The 19257-nt window shown below is 36.8% G+C and overlaps 1 protein-coding gene across 2 annotated transcripts in view; it reads left to right on the forward strand.

Moving 5' to 3' along the window:
- The window catches only part of TNKS2 (tankyrase 2), a 68043-nt gene that overhangs the window by 31919 nt on the left and 16867 nt on the right, over positions 1 to 19257 (forward strand). Inside the window, exons 12-20 of one of the 2 annotated variants that reach the window (XM_035025028.1) lie at positions 2634 to 2805; positions 5910 to 5989; positions 8676 to 8821; positions 9702 to 9867; positions 10827 to 11046; positions 13700 to 13809; positions 14516 to 14704; positions 16831 to 17083; positions 17924 to 18006. In XM_035025028.1, the coding sequence (XP_034880919.1) occupies positions 2634 to 2805; positions 5910 to 5989; positions 8676 to 8821; positions 9702 to 9867; positions 10827 to 11046; positions 13700 to 13809; positions 14516 to 14704; positions 16831 to 17083; positions 17924 to 18006 (1419 nt within the window). The remainder of the gene's footprint in view (positions 1 to 2633; positions 2806 to 5909; positions 5990 to 8675; positions 8822 to 9701; positions 9868 to 10826; positions 11047 to 13699; positions 13810 to 14515; positions 14705 to 16830; positions 17084 to 17923; positions 18007 to 19257) is intronic. The other variant, XM_035025019.1, reaches the window with a different exon arrangement.

Below are 19257 nucleotides of genomic sequence, written 5' to 3' on the forward strand. Positions count from 1 at the left end.
TGCTTCCTATATATCCTTCCTTCTCCATTCCTTTTACTCACACCCCACTGGTCTAGTTATCCTTAAGGTCTTTTTTTTTTTTTTCCTTAAAGATTTTATTGATTTATTTGACAGAGAGAGACACAGCGAGAGAGGGAACACAAGCAGGGGGAGTGGGAGAGGGAGAAGCAGGCTCCCCGCTGAGCAGGGAGCCCGGTGCGGGGCTTGATCCCAGGACCATGGGATCATGACCTGAGCTGAAGGCAGACGTTCAACTACTGAGCCACCCAGGCGCCCCTTTTTAAGGTCTTTTTCTAATAGAATACTCTTCAGAACATCCTCAGGTAGAGACACACTGATTATGACCAATCATCTCCAGTCTTCTCTCACTCGTATCTTCTGTTCCTTGGCTACCATGATAACTCTAGTTGTTTACACTAGCCACAGTCTTTCTTACTCTGTTATTTCTGTGACTAAACCAAAGGACTTGGAACAGAAAGAAATAAATTATTTAAATAATCTGACTGAAAACAGTTCCCCTTTTTGTGAAGTCAGTGTTCTTTAATTGGCATTTGTATACAAAGCATTTTATTCTTGGAATAATTATGTTTTCATCAGGCTAGAAATCATCATTTCTTACCCAGGAACTTTAAAAAACACTACTCAGTAAAAGATACATTTGGCATCCCAAATTGGAAGAGATGACAGTCACCTAATTCAACAGTTTTCACAGTTTTCAGCCACGGATCCTTGCCTTTTCCAAACAAAATCTTTAGTAGAAATTCATTATGTAACAAAGAATGGTGCTGCTCTGAATGAAGGGAAAAGAAAGGAGTAGAGACCCTTAGCCCTTGGGTGACCTCAAGGCTCTTCCCTAAATGTGCTTTGCAAAATAGTTTTCTGATCTGTCCTTTCTTGGGTTCCCACTCAAGGAACCACTTAGAATTCTTTCTACAACTTCTTGTTTGTGTTTCCTTTCAGTGTCCTAATTTCTCTTTGATTTGGGGGAATTCTTGATAATGTATAATCTCAATCTTTCCTATTGTAAATTATTGAATAAAATAAAGTTTATTCTGCTTGACTGCTTGGCATATCTCGTCTGTCTGTTCTATAACTTCTCATTGATTGCTTTTTTCATACATGTGGTACAATACTAGAATATCTGGATACATACTAAATGTGAGTTGTGAAACTCAATGAAACAGTCATGACTAGTGGGACCAACCATCCAGGAACTGAGGGATTTCCAGAAACACAGGACTGTCAGTACTAAAACCAGGGAAGTCCCAGGCAAACCAGAACAAGTTCGTCACCCTGATCTTAACACAAAGTGGTACCCAACTAAAGTTTTCAAGTGGATGTATTTCACATTTCAGTGAGTTTTGGTATGTGAATAAGTAGATTAATTGTCCTGAGCAGATTAATTGTCCTGAGCATTTTAAATCAATTTTCAAGTTCCATAAGCATGGAGACTAGCAATTCATAATCCAGTTTTTTTGGTTTCATTGAGAAAGTCTTACTATATTCCTGTTCAAATATTCTCCAATTCCATGGATATGAATTGGACTATGTGTCAGATCACACTAGTGGCCAGAGGAACTTAATTTCTGAGGAACTTAATTTCTCACTTGTGTTTTAAAAAATTAGTTACCTGGTGGGGAAGGGTGCAGGTACAGATGAGATGGGGGAGTTAATGTTTTACGATATTGTCTTATTACATAGCCATCACTTTCTCCCTTTATCCATAAATGTATATATACATATTAAACATTTCAAAGTAATTTGCAAATTGCTATGCACTTCTCCCTAAATATTTCCATGTATTCATCATCTAGAGGTCAGTATTTATTTACAGGTTTTTGGGGGGTGCAAAACTTACATGCAGTGAAATGCACAAATCTTCCATGAACATTTGCTGAATTTTGACTAACGTATACACCTGTGTTACCAAAACTCATCAAGGTACAGAACGTTATTTCATGGCTGAGGCAGCGCCCCATCCAAGGCAATCTCCACCCCTAATGCAACAACCATTTCATTTATTTCCTAGGTAGATTAGATTTGCCTGTTCTAGGCCTTCATGTCTATGGAATTGTACAATTCATACTCTTCTCCAAGGCTTTCTCCTCTGTATATTTTGGAGATTCATCCATGTACCGATCCTTTGTTCCTTTTATTGCTTAAAATAGACCATAATGTATTTATCTATACAGATTATATTTGTAAAAAGGGTAGAAAAGCCAGTAGGAATAAATATTTTAATGCTAAGTTAGTCTCTGGCTTTGTTACTGTTGTCTATCTTGGAGTTAGTCTCCACATTTCTGGACCTCAGAGATCCATAAAAACATGGATTAAACTTCGTTAGGCAATATCTACCTCTAAGTGCAGTAAATATACTAATACTTTTTAATGGCAAACACAACTGTTATTCAACATTTCCTGCTTTTAACCCAAAAGTCTTTTCTGATATCAACCTTCATGAACTGGTGAATTTATGCTCTAAATTTGAGCAAAAACATTTGTTTTGGCCCTGGATAATAGGCTTCATGAGAGAATAATTGGGATTTTTAAATTAGTAACAAGCGTTAAACACATGATTGGATGGTTTTAAATTTTGAGTTATACCTAATTTTAGCACTTTCTGCATTGTTAAGGTTAATGCTCTGGATAATCTTGGTCAGACTTCTCTGCATAGAGCTGCACACTGTGGTCATCTGCAAACCTGCCGCCTACTCCTGAGCTATGGGTGTGATCCGAACATCATATCCCTTCAGGGCTTTACTGCCTTACAGATGGGAAATGAAAACGTGCAGCAACTTCTTCAAGGTATTAAATGCTTTCATGAAATGAACTTTTTTTTTTTTTTAAAGATTTTATTTATTTGACAGAGAAAAACACAGCGAGAGAGGGAACACAAGCAGGGAGAGTGGGAGAGGGAGAAGCAGGCTTCCCGCGGAGCAGGGAGCCCGATGTGGGGCTCAATCCCAGGACCCTAGGATCATGACCTGAGCCAAAGGCAGACGCTTAACGACTGAGCCACCCAGGCGCCCTCATGAAATCAACTTTTTAAAATTAACCTTTAAATTTTTTCACATAGGGGCGCCTGGCTGGCTCATTCAGAAGAGCATGCAACTCTTGATTTCAGGGTCGTGAGTTTGAGCCCCACTTTGGGTGTAGAGATTACTTAAATAAATAAAACTTAAAAGTAAAAATAAAGTTTTCCACATACTATGTAGAAGTTGGTAATAAAAAGAAAATGTAGAATATTTAATTCATTATACTCAAGTGTTCCAAATGTCATTAAGTCTATGATTTTGTTCCAGAAGCATTATCTGCTCAAATTCTCTAATAGCTGGCTCTTAAGTTTTTATCTAGAAAGTATTTAAGGTGTAATAGTTGCTATTTTTTTTAAAGACAGGAAAACATAAAAAAAGTAGGGTCTCCTGGGGAGGGTATGTGCTCTGGTAAGCGCTGTGAATTGTGCAAGACTGTTGACTCTCAGATCTGTACCTCTGAAACAAATAATGCAATATATGTTAAGAAAAAAAAGAAGAAGAAGAAGAAGGTAGCAGGAGGGGAAGAATGAAGCGGGGGAAATCGGAAGGGTAGACGAACCATGAGAGACGATGGACTCTGAAAAACAAACTGAGGGTTCTAGAGGGGAGGGGGGTGGGAGGATGGCTTAGCCTGGTGGTGGGTATTGAGGAGGGCACATTCTGCATGGAGCACTGGGTGTTATGCACAAACAATGAATCATGGAACACTACATCTAAAACTAATGATGTAATGTATGGGGATTAACATAAGAATAAAAAAAATTTTTTAAAGTAGGTGTCTCTCAGTTGAGCATCCATAATGATAAATAATACTCTAAAGACTGGCCCTGCCTCTTCACTGTTTTTTTAGGTCTTTTATATATAAGGCATATAGAATTTTTGTACAAGGTAACCAATTATTTGACTTACTAAAACATATTTGACTATTGAATACTTGTATATTCATTATATTTTTAAATATTTAGATCAAATATATCTATACATTTTACATAGGTTATACATTTCACCCTAGAAATCTGGTCCAATAAATTTTAAAGTGACTTTGATGTCTGAAAGCTCAGATGAGAAGAAATACAACAGATCAAGCCTCTTGTATCTTTAACATTTTCGATGATCTTTATGCCTGTGATCTGGAAACCACCTTTTGAGAAAAATACTGAATAGATGAAGGCAGGTTGACAAAACAACCTGGAAACTGCCAAAATTGAACTATGAGACTCTTTCAGAATTCCCTTTAGTGCCTCATATAACACACATTTGTTTCAGTGTCAGTTTGGGGGTTATAACACCAGTCCTATTCAGTTGCCTCATGATGGACATTTACAGTCTTACTAGTTTTGTGCTAAGTGCGATTTCTTACCTTTCCAGCTAGTTTCTTTTTTTTTTTTAAGATTTTATTTATTTAACAGAGCACAAGCAAGGGGAGCAGCAGAGGAAGAGGGAAAAGCAGGCTCCCCACTGAGCAGGGAGCCTAATGCAGGACTTGATCCCAGGACCCTGGGATCATGACCTGAGCTGAAGGCAGACGCTTAACCAACTGAACTACCCAGGTGCCCCTCCAGCTAGTTTCTAGTAAATTGTCAAGGTAGAGTTTCCAGGTCAAAGGATAACATGTAATTGTTAAATCATCTTCTAGAACAGTTGTTAAGTACCATATTATATTCCTACTAACAGCATATGACAGGACTTGTTTGTCAGCACTGGGTATTATGATTCTTAATCTTTTCGTTTGGTGGACGTGTGTGTATGAACTTAAGAAGTAATAGATGCTTTTTTTTAATACAAAATATAGAAATATTGTCAGTGTAGTTCCCCCATTTCCTCTTTGCTCACTAATGGATAAAAAAGAAAAACCCAGGATCTCTCATTTTAATTTGCATTTTTAAGATATATGTTGCAATATTTTTTCCATTTTTTATTTGCCTTATAACTTTGTTTAATGTTATGTTATTGCCTGACATATTTTTCCAAATCATCATTGGTTCTGCCTTTAGTGTACTACTCTAAGATGCTTTTCTACTCCAAGTATAAAAATACTCACTTATATTTTCTTTTAATATTTTTAAGGTTTAATTTTTTTATCTTAAGGTCTCTAATCCATTGGAGTTTATTTTCTTATAAGATACAAAGGTACATGTTTTCTTCCTTTCCTGTGAGATTTTAAATGAGCTATAAAACAGAATTTCAGATCTGAAAATGACTTTAGTTACCTTCTAGTCCATCTCTTCTTTTTTTAGAACTGAAAAAATCTGAGGCCCCTTGCCCCAGTTTAGATAGCTACTTAAGGGCAGAACCATGGTTAGGTCTCTGGCCATTGGTCTCCTAACTTAAAGTTTTTCCACCATCCAGTGGCCTTGGTTATAGAACATGCCATCTTTCATCTGTTTTATATTCCATTACATTGTTTAAATCACATTTATTATTCATATTTACACACGTTTTGCTTATTTATATGTATATACATGAAATGTTTCCCCCAAAAAACTTTTTTTGTCTCACAAAAAAAATTTTTTTTTTTTTTAAGATTTTATTTATTTGACAGAGACACAGCGAGAGAGGGAACACAAGCAGGGGGAGTGGGAGAGGGAGAAGCAGGCTTCCCGCGGAGCAGGGAGCCCAATGTGGGGCTCGATCCCAGGACCCTGGGATCATGACCTGAGCCGAAGGCAGTCGCTTAACGACTGAGCCACACAGGCGCCCCTTGTCTCACAAAAATTCTTAACAAAGTCTTCCTGGTGTTCCTCTGCTACCATGGAGATTTATTATATAATCTGCCAAACTGTAAAAGAACTTTACTTTGAGATAAGCTGCCTCTCTTAAAGCTTGGTCCTGCCTTTTCCATGGGAGTTAATCACTCTTTCCTTCTCTTTTCAGAGGGTATCCCGTTAGGTAATTCAGAGGCAGACAGACAATTGCTGGAAGCTGCAAAGGCTGGTGATGTAGAAACTGTAAAAGTAAGATATGATCTTATGTTTTTGTTAACTTTGGGTTTTTATTTTCCGTATTTAATGAATCTGTACTGTTGTAATGAAGAGCCTAGTTATATGTGCCTTGTTTTAAAAGATAAATAATGATAATCTAGTTCTCTGAAAGTAAGAATCATTGTTCAATGAAAGAAACTTTTTAGTTTCACATGCATCTCAGTAAATACCTCACAATCACAAATTTAAATAAAGTGCATGTTTATGGAAATAAATTTCATTTAAAGAGCCTATTCATTTGTCCCTTTAAAAGAAAAAGATATCAAATTATTGTCCATTGTTCACATACGACACAACAGGAAAGGGACAAAGAACTAAACAGTGTGTCACTGTGTCGATGTATTTCTTCTGGTTTCATTTCTTTGCCCTCTCTACCACTGTGTTGCCACTGCCTCCTAATAATCTTCAGTTCATAGAGCCAGCTTCAGCTCTTATATGGCCCATCTCCTGTGGTTGTCCTCTGTAGAATAACCCTTCCTCAGATTTTCCTTTACTTTTTATCATAGAGTCATATATAATGTCTTAATAAAACATATTTGTTACCTACAGAAGTTGTATATCCCAGTAAATAACTCAGAAGCCTAACATTCTGAAAGAGCAAGACTACGTTTCCATTCAACTAATATGGATTAAAATTAACTCAACATGTTTTGTGAATGAAATAATTCTTCAGTAATGCGATGGAGTTTGGGGGTTTTTTCCAATTTATTCTAATGTTATTTTAATTCCCAAAGCTAGCAGGGAGATAAAAGCTTTGTTATATTCGCCCATCCCTCCCCCAATTGCCCCTAGACTTTTTCAGAAACAGTTCTGGTCCCATTTGAGGGAACAATGACATATAATAAGTTTTATGAAAATCTAAATTTATTGATTTGTGACAGAAGTAGCTACATGAAGCAATTTCACTATATTTCTATTTGGTGTCCTCAATCCTGAACAGATCCACCACACAAAGTCAATTTTAGATTTTCTGAGAATGAAATATGTTGGGCCCATCTGAACTTGAGCTCTGAGGAAACTTACTCACTGTCCTTTTAAGTAAAGAGATTTCGGGAAGTTGATTTAAAAGTCCATGGTATCTTTTCCTACTGCTTTATCTGTGTAGATAGTACAATCATCTCCAAGTAACTTAAGATTTTTTTTTTTAATAATTTCATTTTTCAAAGAAAAAACACCATTATAATGGAATCTTACTGTTTGACATGTTTTATATTTACATTCTCATTCCCTTAAGTGGGGGGTTAATAAGATATTAGGAGGATTTGGTTTCTATTACTAAATACTGCTGACTTGTGGAAAAACAAGTCACTTGAGTTAAAAGTAGTGAGCTGATTTTTTTTTTTTTCCTGGAAAATTGATTTAAAAATTAAAGGCAGGGGCGCCTGGGTGGCTCAGTCGTTAAGCGTCTGCCTTCAGCTCACATCATGATCCCAGGGTCCTGGAATTGAGTCCCACATTGGGCTCCCTGCTCGGCGGGAAGCCTGCTTCTCCCTCTCCCACTCCCCCTGCTTGTGTTCCCTCTCTCGCTGTCTCTCTGTCAGATAAATAAATAAAATCTTTTTAAAGAAAAGAAAACTTGTTTCAGAGTACACAAAACTAAACTGAGAAGTAGGGAGTAAAGTGGCTGGTAAAAACTACCCAATGTAGCAGCACTTGGCACATGTATTAAAAATACTCATTCCTAGAGCCCAACTTCAAAGCCATGAAATACTGTTTCAAATGGGACCCTGAATCTATATCTTAGCCTCTTCTTTGGGAAGCATAAAAAAGCTTTATCAGTCTGGTAATTAAACCCCTTGAGGTGAAACCCACAGATAGCTACCTCCATTGAGTTATTAGGCTTAGGTTATCCCTAAGGGATAGGGTAGAATAGTAAAAAGTAAGACTTTTTACTAATATTGATAGTCTTTAAACTTTTTTTGAGCACCACGATTTATTATTTATGTTGCTTTTCTTCCCCAAACATTTGTACTTTTCATACAAGCATGAATAAAAGTGTTATTCTTAAAGCTTTTCTCAGCCAGGCTTCCTCATCGAAACCAAAGAACACAAAAAAGTACTTGAGTATTTTCTTAATTTTCCCAAGGATCATAAGTGTAGTTCCTTGACTATAAGCATCACCTAGGAACTTGTTAAATTCTCAAAAAAAAAAAAAAGAAGAAGAAAAAGAAATGCAAGTTCTTAGGCCCCACCCCAGACACACTAAATTAGAAAATCTGGAGGCAGGACCCAGTGCACATGAAAATTTAAGACCTGCTGGTGCAGAGCAGAACTTTTTAAACTTTAATGTGCTTACAGATCATCTAGGGATCTTGTTAAAATGCAGATTCTGACTCAGTAGATGAGGGCAGAGATTCTGCATTCTTAACAAACCCCAGGATCCAGCGTACCTCTACTTATATTTGTCACAAAATGGAAGTTAGGATTGCTGATAATTGGTACTTTAGATTACATTTATGTTACTATTTGTAGTAGTGGTAATGATAAAATTTACCCACCAGCTTTAGCAAAAGATGATACAGGCGTAGATAAGAGGACCATAGGGATTCCCAATAAATGACAAGGTGAAATAAGTAGTTTCTGAGAATACTGATTTAATGAGATAAGAAATTAAATCAAAATATGTAGTGTTATGTGTATACTGTGTTTCATCCTGCAGAAACTGTGTACTGTTCAGAGTGTCAACTGCAGAGACATTGAAGGGCGTCAATCAACGCCACTCCATTTTGCAGCTGGCTATAATAGGGTGTCTGTGGTGGAGTATCTGCTGCAACACGGAGCTGACGTGCATGCTAAAGATAAAGGGCAAGTACCAACAATTGCCGTGGCCTCTTTTCCTTTATCTGACCTTTTTAGGAAAATCTGGAAAAACATTTTTTTAATAATTTTATGATAATTGGTAGCTCTTTTGTTTTTAGGGAAGTCTGTTACCTAATACTGGCTTAAATGTAGCTTCTTAATTTCAGTTAAGATTTTATGATGATTAGCATATATATATGTAAAGACTTATTTGCATAATGCCTTATAATCTTATAATGACTAAGGAGATTAATGTGATTGATTTTTAATATAGTAAATTTTTTAGTTTGCATTGAGGATATTTGAATTCTTCCAATTTGTCTTAAAATTATTATTTTTTTTAAAATACACAATTCTTGGGATGCCTGGGTGGCTTAGTCGGTTAAGGATCTGACTCTTGGTTTCAGCTCAGGTCATGATCTTGGGGTCAGGGAATCAAGCCCCACTTGGAGTCTGCTTGAGATTTTCTCTCTCCCTCCCTGCCCCCCCATGTGTGCGCTCTCTAAATAAATAAATAAATAAATAAATAAAATCTTTAAAAATACACATACACACCTCAATTCTAGATCGAGTCTATAGGTGTTTGTTACGTTCTCTACAATTTAAAAGTATTTTTAGGGCAACCCTCTCACATCCCCTCCCTTTTCCGGAGCTTTGTACTAACACTTTACTATTGCTCCCACCAAAAAGAAAAAAATATATATTTTTAAAATTTCCTTCCCACACCCTCCAAAAATAATTCCATTTCTGCTTTCAATAAATTTAGGTTCTATAAAATATAAGCACTGTGATCCCTTATGCAGTTCAAGAAATTTATCAACTATATGCAGTTATCTAAATTAAACATATCTTTGTGTTGCATCGCTTATGTAGTCTTTCATTTCAGAGGCCTTGTACCTTTGCACAATGCATGTTCATATGGACATTATGAAGTTGCAGAACTTCTTGTTAAGCATGGAGCAGTAGTTAATGTAGCTGATTTATGGAAATTTACACCTTTACATGAAGCTGCAGCAAAAGGAAAATACGAAATTTGCAAACTCCTGCTCCAGGTATATTTAAGTACTTACTGTGGACCTGGTTTATTACATAGATGTTTGTATTTCTAATAACTTTCAATATAAACTTAAACTGGTAAAGGGGTATGAAGCAAAGCTATTTAATTCTCTACCTAGATTTCAGAATAAATGTCATGAACACTGTATTTTAACCTACAAGGATGTTTACCACACACAGGTTTATTATTGTATAAAGTCAGCTATCATCAAGTAACAGTTCTCTGATTATTATCCTAATTTTTCCTATATAGTACTTTAACTCAAAATATTTGATGGATTATGTAATTTATAAGCCAGATTTATTTGGCACTAATAAAATTGATAGTACTGGTTTAATACAGGTACCCATGTAGATATTTTACAGTAAAAGCAAAAGTTAAGGCACTTGGCTGGCTTGGTAAGTAGCTCATGTAACTCTTGATCTTGGGGTTGTGAGTTCAAGCCACATTTTGTGCGTAGCGCTTACTTAATAAATACATTAAATTAAAAATATATATATATGTTAAATTTATACTTTATTTCAGGGTTTGTGGAAACTAAAAATAACATACATGAAAATAAGTTATTAATGAAATTCTGCCTTATTTTGAATGTAGTTTAAAATTTTTACTAAATTACGTTATAGGGGCTCCTGGCTAGCTCAGTCAGTAGAGCATGCGACTCTTGATCTCAGGGTCATGACTGAGTTCAAGCCCCACGCTGGGAATGGAGCCTACTTGAAGAAACAATAATAATAAGTTGAATTATAAAAGCCCAATAATATTTAACTGTCTCTGTATTCTTTTTATTATAATTTTCTGTGTACTAAATAAAATATAAGAAACGTTAACCTTTAAGGTAGTCTGTCAGTATAAAATAGTTTTTTTTGCTATAGTTCCACTGACTGTTTTCTCATAGATAGACTAAGGGCAAACTTAAGTCAGTTCCTCCTTATCTGTTTTTCACATGCCCAGCATGGTGCAGACCCTACAAAGAAAAACAGGGATGGAAATACCCCTTTGGATCTTGTTAAAGATGGAGATACAGATATCCAAGATCTACTTCGGGGAGATGCAGCTTTGTTAGATGCTGCCAAGAAGGGTTGTTTAGCCAGAGTAAAGAAGTTGTCTTCTCCTGATAATGTAAATTGCCGTGATACCCAAGGCCGACATTCAACCCCATTACATTTAGCGGGTAAGTGAATGAAGTTTCACAAATTTAAGCTGGTGACATCTAAGGTTCATTTTACCAGAGTAAAATATTTCCTGAAAGTAAACTGAAAAGATGCAGCTCAAATATCTCCTAATGCCACCATAAACCTGAGTGTGTTTGTGCAGGCCAAGTGTGTTTCACGTTCACTTTAGTACTGGTGTGGTTACCTGCAGTAAGAACAATGGAAGGAGACTCTGCCGGTCAGTATAGTGCTTTGGAATCTCTATTCCAGTCACCATAGTTTTAAGTCCTCTTTGGTGAGTGAGTTTTGGCTATAAAAACTTGAAAAATCAGCCTGCTTGAACAGCCTTTCTCGTGGGAAGCTAAAGCTTTCCATTCTTTTGAGGACAGCCGTTAAGCACAAGAAGAAAGAAAATCTTAAGGCTTTCAGAAGTTACATAAACCTATTACCAAAGTTGTTACATTAATTCATGAGGCCTGCCATAACAAGGTACCACAGACTGGGTGACTTAACAGAAATTTCTTTTCTCACAGTTGTGGAGATAAGGCATTGGCAGCATTGGTTTCTCCTGATGCCTCTCTCCTCCACCTGCAGATGGCCACCTTCTCACTGTGTCGTCACTTGGCCTTTTGTCTGTTGTGTGCACTTGCCTGGTGTCTCTCACTACATGTCCTAATCTTTTATAAGGACACCAGTCAGATGGGATTAGGGCCTTCCCTAACAGCCTCATTTTAACTTTTATTACCTCTTTAAAGACCTTACCTTCTAATACAGTCACATGCTAAGGTACTGATGGTTAGAGCCAATACAAGAATTTGGAAGACAGTTGAGTGCATAACATTTTTGTAAGTTTCACTCATGAAATTGACACAGTCCACCTTTGTTTCTAGTGCAGGTGCACAACATTTCCCTTGAGCTTTAGCTGCATTGAAAATGCTAAGGAATGGGCCATTAAAATCACTGAGCTTACAGCTAATACTTCAGTGGTGTTACATTGTAGGCATAATTTGACTCAGACAAGTTTATTTAAATACATATAGTTTAAAAAGAAAAAAGTAAATAGAGAAAAAAGTATGCAGATGATTCTACCACTTTGTGTAATATGGGAGATGGAAGTCTACCCTTCTCTTTTTTTTTTCCTCTGTTTATTTTAGTCTCATAGTGTGAAAAACTGAGTGTGTTCCTAGTATTTAAAAGATAATTTTGGTTATATGTGATTTTTACCTTTAAATTTTCACCCTCTGTAAGTTAGGACCCCACTGTCCAAGGAAAAGAATTATTCTATCTATATGTCTTTTAGAGAATTTTGGAAGTGATAAGCACAAATGCTAACATGGTGAGAAAAGGCTTTTATACTTCCACTTGCAATCAGAAGTTTCTCGTCCATGCAAGACAGGATGTGACCTGTGTATATCTGAATTATGCTGTGTATATTTATTTAGATTAGCTTTTCTATATCTTTATGGTAGCTTATCTAGAACATTTAATAATTACTATTTAAACCCATGTTGTTGGGCACCTGGGTGGCTCTGTTGGTTAAGCGTCTGTCTTCAGCCCAGGTCATGATCCCAGGGTCCTGGAATTGAGCACCATGTCAGACTCCCTGCTCAGCCTGCTGAGCCTGGGAGCCTGTGGAGCCTGCTGCTCCCTCTCCTTCTGCTCTTCCCCTCTGCTCGCTCTCTCTCCTTGCTCTCTTTCTCTCGCTTTCAAATAAATAAAAATCTTTTGAAAAAATAAAAATAAATCCATGCTGTCTCTGTGAGTGGTAAATAGGTTGTATATACAAAACATTTCTGCCCACTTGTGCAGTATTATACCTTGAGACTTGGAAAGACTTTGGATTCATTGTAATACTTAGCTTATGGTAGTTCTGTGGTTTTGTTTTTCCCTCCTTGATCTTATTAAATTTTTTGGCTTTAAATCCTTCAGCAAAAGAATAAAAACTACAAGAAAGTAAATGTGAAAAATATTTTGAACTGTTCTAAAGTTTCAGGTGATAGCTGGTTTTATTTTGGCGAAGTTAAGTTCCAGATTTGCTCTCGATCTGTGATACTAAGCTAGCTGACAATTCCCAAGATGACAGCTAAGAGGTTATGGTATATTTATAAAATGCTAAGTTTTATTTCATGGCTTTAGCAACACTAGATTTTGCTGCCAGACTTGCAGAGATGTATATCCCAAAGATCTCTCTCTACAAAATGTCTCTGTGTCCTTCTGGGAAAATAGGGTCCTGAGCCCCGTGCTGGTGTGCTATCTCCTACTCTGCTGGCTTCTTGTGTTCCTTACTTGGCTTTTATATGCTTGAATGCCTCTTACTTATAGCCCTTGAGACCATGTACCTGAATTTAGGAAGTTGCATATAACAACCATAAAGGCAAAGACTTTGGTAGAAGATTTTAAAAGGAAAGATACAAGCAAATCCATCATATAACTTTTGAGAGTCTCTGAAATGAATGAGTGTCATCACTGAAAGCTTCCAACTTGAGACCAGTGGGCAGTTTTTTCCATAAGATAAATTTTTAATAGACTCCAATGGGGAATATCAGATTTCTATAAAATCTCTTTATTTTTTAAAGAATGTTTGTGCTTTTTATACAGATATATACAGATACATAGATGTAATTAATTTTTATATTAACAAGTGAAAGTAATTTTACTTCTTTTCTAAATTAGCTGGTTATAATAATTTAGAAGTTGCAGAGTATTTGTTACAACATGGAGCTGATGTGAATGCCCAGGACAAAGGAGGACTTATTCCTTTACATAATGCGGCATCTTATGGGGTAAGTTCTTTCATATTACCTTTAAAAATCTCTGAAATTTTCTAAGTGAAAATCAGTATTGCAGTTCAAAGGGCATTTAGTTTGACTTTCTCATTTTATAGAGGAGTAAATATGAGGACTAAAGAGATGAAATAATGTCCAAGTCTCAATTCTGAATCTGTTGTAAGTGAGCTGTGTGACATGCAGCACATCTGTCATTCATTGTATTACCTTTCTTAGCACCTCTTATTTTCAGTGGGATGTTGATGGTTTTGTTTATTTGTTGGTGCTAGGAAACCCACTAGGACTCCTAGGAATCTGTAGAGATTCAGATGCATTGTTCCTGAGTTTATAATAGCCCTAAATGTTATAATCAGTATTGACCATCTTCAATAGTATAGTTGGAATAAGTGAGAAAGGTTGCTGGTTTATAAATTGATGTTCAGCAGTTATAACACTTGAATAAATGAGAAATTGTTTAAGTTGTATTCATTTATTTAGTTCCCATCCTGTGTAGAATTCTTAAATATTTTCTAATTTCTCAAGTTATTAAAACATCTGTAATTTTTAATCAACTACACATAAATTATGATGTTGGGGAGAAACACAATTTTTCATTTCCAGAGTAGGTTTGAAAATATGGAAAAATAGGTATATAGCTAGTTTCTTTTTAGGAACTAAAATGTGATAATATTTCAGAGTGTAACAGGAGTATTTTCTTTTACAGCATGTAGATGTTGCAGCTTTACTAATAAAATATAATGCATGTGTCAATGCCACGGACAAATGGGCTTTCACACCTTTGCATGAAGCAGCCCAAAAGGGACGAACACAGCTTTGTGCTTTATTGTTGGCCCATGGAGCTGACCCTACTCTTAAAAATCAGGAAGGACAAACACCTTTAGATTTAGTTTCAGTAAGTGATGGACTCTTTGAAAAATCTCAGTGCTTTTCTGACTTTTTATTTTTTATTTTTTATTTTTTTAAGATTTTATTTATTTATATGAGAGAGAGAGAATGAGAGACAGAGAGCACGAGAGGGAAGAGGGCAGAGGGAGAAGCAGACCCCTGCTGAGCAGGGAGCCCGATGTGGGACTCGATCCCGGGACTCCAGGATCATGACCTGAGCCGAAGGCAGTCGCTTAACCAACTGAGCCACCCAGGCGCCCCATTTTTCTGACTTTTTAAAGTTCACTTGGTGTATATAAAATGTCTTTGTGGTGAATGTGGCAAAATCTATTTTTTAGCCCAATTTAAACATAGGACTTCTTTGGTGTTAAAATATAATATGTAAATAATAGGATTATCAGTCAGTTATTGTATCCTGAGTGCTTTTGGAAATAGGAAAAAGAAGTATATGGAATATAGCTGCTTACATTATAGTTGGGAAACAAAACAGGCACAGGCCCTCAGTGAAGGCTGTTAACAGTGCATACTGTGCAGAGTCATACAGGACATACGGGTCTTGATGAACTTGCCTAGCCAGGGACATTGCCCTCAAGGTACAGCCACAGAGCCTGCTTCTAGTAGGGATTCCCTTCCCTCCCCACCGCCTCTTCCCAGAGTTCCTGTTGCTTACCTCACCAGTAGTGTTCATGAAACAAGCTTGTTCCTCCAGTTTTCTATGAAGTTTTGGGTTTTTTTTCCTTCTTCTCAAGGGAACTCGTGTAGGCATCTCCATTGTAGCCTTTACCTCTGCTTTGGCTGCTGGGACACTGGCGCCTCTCTGGCCTCGACCACTGGGGAAATTGACCAGCGTGGTGGAGGGAAAGGGAGAAATTCTTGTTGCGATGGGATGGAAGGGAAGTCTTTTCTGCAGATTGCTTTCTACTGAGAGAGAGTCCACTGTTTAAAGTTACACTGAGAAGCTGATTGAGTTCAGCTGCATTGGGGGTTAAATAGATTTTTCTCAGCAGGCTGACAACCCAACTGTATCTGCAATATTTCTTCAGGGAAATGTCTTTGTGGTTCCAAACTACCTGGGAAGTGCACTTTTCTAATTCATTCCACCCATTTGTTAGTCGACCAGACATAAGTGATGTGAAACAAAGTGCTCTAGAGGACAGGTATGGGCTTTAGAGTCCAACAGACCTGCCGTAGAATTCCAGCTCTACCACTTGGAGTTGTACAGTCTTTCACCTTGCCTAATCTCGAAGCATCTGTCACATCATCTATAAATGGGGGTTAAATATGTCTGGTTAAGGGGCACCTGGCTGGCTCAGAAGAGCATGCTACTCTTGATCTTGGGCTTGTGAGTTTGGGCTCCACGTGGGGTATAGAGATTACTTAAAAATAAAATCTTTAGGGGCGCCTGGGTGGCTCAGTCGTTAAATGTCTGCCTTTGGCTCAGGTCGTGATCCTTGGGTCCTGGGATCAAGCCCCGCATCAGGCTCCCTGCTCAGCAGGAAGTCGGCTTCTCCCTCTGCCCCTCCCCCAACTTGTGCTATCTCACTCTCTCTTTCAAATAAATAAAATCTTTAAAATAAATAAAATAAGGGCGCCTGGGTGGCTCAGTTGGTTAAGCGACTGCCTTCGGCTCAGGTCGTGATCCTGGAGTCCCGGTATAGAGTCCCGCATCGGGCTCCCTGCTCGGCAGGGAGTCTGCTTCTCCCTCTGACCCTCCTCCCTCTCATGCTCTCTGTCTCTCATTCTCTCTGTCTCAAATAAATAAATAAAATCTTTAAAAAATAAAAAATAAAATAAATAAAAAATAAAATAGATAAAATTGATACTACTATAACTCATTTCAGTGTTTTTCAGAAAATCAGAGTATCAAAGTTAGATTTTTTTTATGCTTTGCCACATTTAACAGGTTTTTTTTATTTTCTGTGTCTTGAAACATGTTCTGAATTGTTTTATATTTAATAACAGTTTGATGATATCACTTGTTCTACTTTTTAAAATAATTGTTTTTATATAATATGCAATTCTAGTGCAAATCTGCTGAGTCTTTGTCATATTTTTAAATGCATTCTGTTGGGTGTAGGAGAATTTTAAAACTTGCTTATCACAGATTTAATCTCTCTCTTACACACACACTAGGCAGATGACGTTAGCGCTCTCCTCACGGCAGCCATGCCCCCTTCTGCTCTGCCTTCATGTTATAAACCTCAAGTGCTCAATGGCGTGAGAAGCCCAGGAGCTACCGGAGATGCTCTGTCTTCAGGTCCATCCAGCCCATCAAGTCTTTCTGCAGCCAGCAGTCTTGACAACTTATCTGGGAGTTTTTCTGAACTGTCTTCGGTAGTTAGTTCAAGTGGAACAGAGGGTTCCTCTAGTTTGGAGAAAAAGGAGGGTGAGACATTCTGCAAAAATAACTTTCTGTCTTGTAGCCACATATTTGTCATTTAGAATGCTACCAAGTCATTTTTTAACCTTAAATACAACTGTTAGTATCAGATTAATTAGCATAGCCTTCAAGTTTTAGTCTTTTATTGTTTTCTTCATGTTAGTAGAATTCCTAATGAAACTTTCTCCTTCTGAGTTGAGAGTTCATGAGTCTTATGCCGCTAACCTACTACTTAGATGTAAATATGCTTTTTGAAAGGTTTAGAAGTCTTGTGGTTGAGTAGGTCTGCCTTTATTTACCTCTTCCAGTGCATTATTACAGTTATGAAATACCTTTATTCCATGTCAAAATACCCAATTGTGAAGATCGTTTTAAGAGAAAGAAAAAGACACACATACTTACAGTCTATAAAACTGTTCTCTTTACTTTTTACCTGTCAAAATTTATCTCACCTTATGCAGCATTGTGGAACTCTTTTGTGAAGTAGCTTACATTCTCAAAGATAAGGAATTTTTTTTTGAGCAGAAATAAAATTGACTTATTAGTTTCAGTATGGACACTTATCTTAAAGATACAGTTAAAAGTAAAAATTTTTTTAATGAAAAGATTTTTTTTTTAACCTGAGAGTGCCCCATAGGCTGTTTCTTCTAATGATGTTGAAATTTTGTAGCTTTTTCTTTTTGCAATTTTTGATGCTATGTTCAGATATTCAGTATTATATCCCAAATGCCAATTAGTAGTTTGCTTCATCTTTACATTCTTCATGTGTATAGTAATACCACAAAACTTTGATGTTATAATGTTGATATACGTTACTCTGTTCGTTCTGGATTTTTTATTTTCTAGTTCCAGCAGTAGATTTTAGCATAACTCAATTTGTAAGGAATCTTGGACTTGAGCACCTGATGGATATATTTGAGAGAGAACAGGTGAGTAGATGAATTATTTGGTTTGGTTTGGTTTTCTGTGGGACCTCAAGGAAAAATTAGGACATACTTGAAATGCCCTGGACCATTCAGCCTGTTTGTGGGGAGAGGAGAAGGGTTTTTTAAGACTGGAAATCAGTCACTCTTCTAATTTGGCTATCTTGGAATTTCTGTTTAGTTTATTAGCACATAAAGGTGGACTCTCATGAAATTAAAAAAAATACATGGAAACAAATGAAAGTACACATTTCTTTCAAGTGCACATGAGACATTCTCCAGAATAGATCACATTAAGTCACAAATCAGGCCTGAACAAATACAAAAAGATGGAGATCATAGCATGCATATTTTCTGACCACAATGCTATGAAACTTGAAGTCAACCACAGGAAAAAGTTTGGAAAGACCATAAATACATGGAGGTTATACAGCTTTGCTATTAAACAATGAATGGGTCAACAGGAAATCAAAGAAGAAATTTAAAAATGCATGGAACAAGTAGTAATAGTAAAATAGCTTTCTCCAGTGGAAAGCTTAGCTTATTTAGCCCTTAAAGTAGGTTATCTTTGAGCTCTTGTTTGTTCAGTTCCGTTGTGTCAGTCACTACCTGCTCTTGACACTTCGCTGGCCACTCTGGGAAGGCACATAGGTACGCTAGGTATAGATCTGGGCTTTTCTGGAACAGTCCCAGTTTAAAGTACACTGTCAGAATATATTTACTGATTTTTTTTGGTTCAGAGAATATGGTTAACGTAGACTTGTACCCCTAAGAAACTTTTGATCTACTTATGGAGCTCTAACAATATATGAAGAAATAACTTTGAGGCATGGATTTTAGAAATTCCAAGAAAAAAAGGTTACTGCGTGCTGGACTATTCAGGGAAAGCTTCAAGATTTCTGAATGTCTTCAGTTTCATAAAGTGAGAATAATATATTTGAGGGAAAAGGAATAGTTTGAACCCTGAGGCAGAAGTACTAGTTAGCGTAGTCCGGAGTCTGGAGGAAGCAGTGAAGGCATTGTATAAATAGGTTGGTTGTAGAGTGATGGTAGATAAGTGCATTTTTATTTTGCAGTTTAAGTCAGCTCAGGTTCTTATGCTGAATGAAAATAATTATATTTTTGGTAGTTCATACCTGTAATTTAATCAGCTGCAACTTTTCAGCTTCAGTTTAATAACTGATTTGCTTTCATTTCTAAGCTGTTCACAAAAATCCGAAGTAAATATATAAATCTAATACACTATAAAAACACCAG

Source organism: Mirounga leonina, unplaced genomic scaffold (genome assembly GCF_011800145.1).
Source record: "Mirounga leonina isolate KUSES-001 unplaced genomic scaffold, KU_Mleo_1.0 Mir_114, whole genome shotgun sequence".
In the NCBI taxonomy this organism is placed as follows: Eukaryota; Metazoa; Chordata; class Mammalia; order Carnivora; family Phocidae; genus Mirounga; species Mirounga leonina.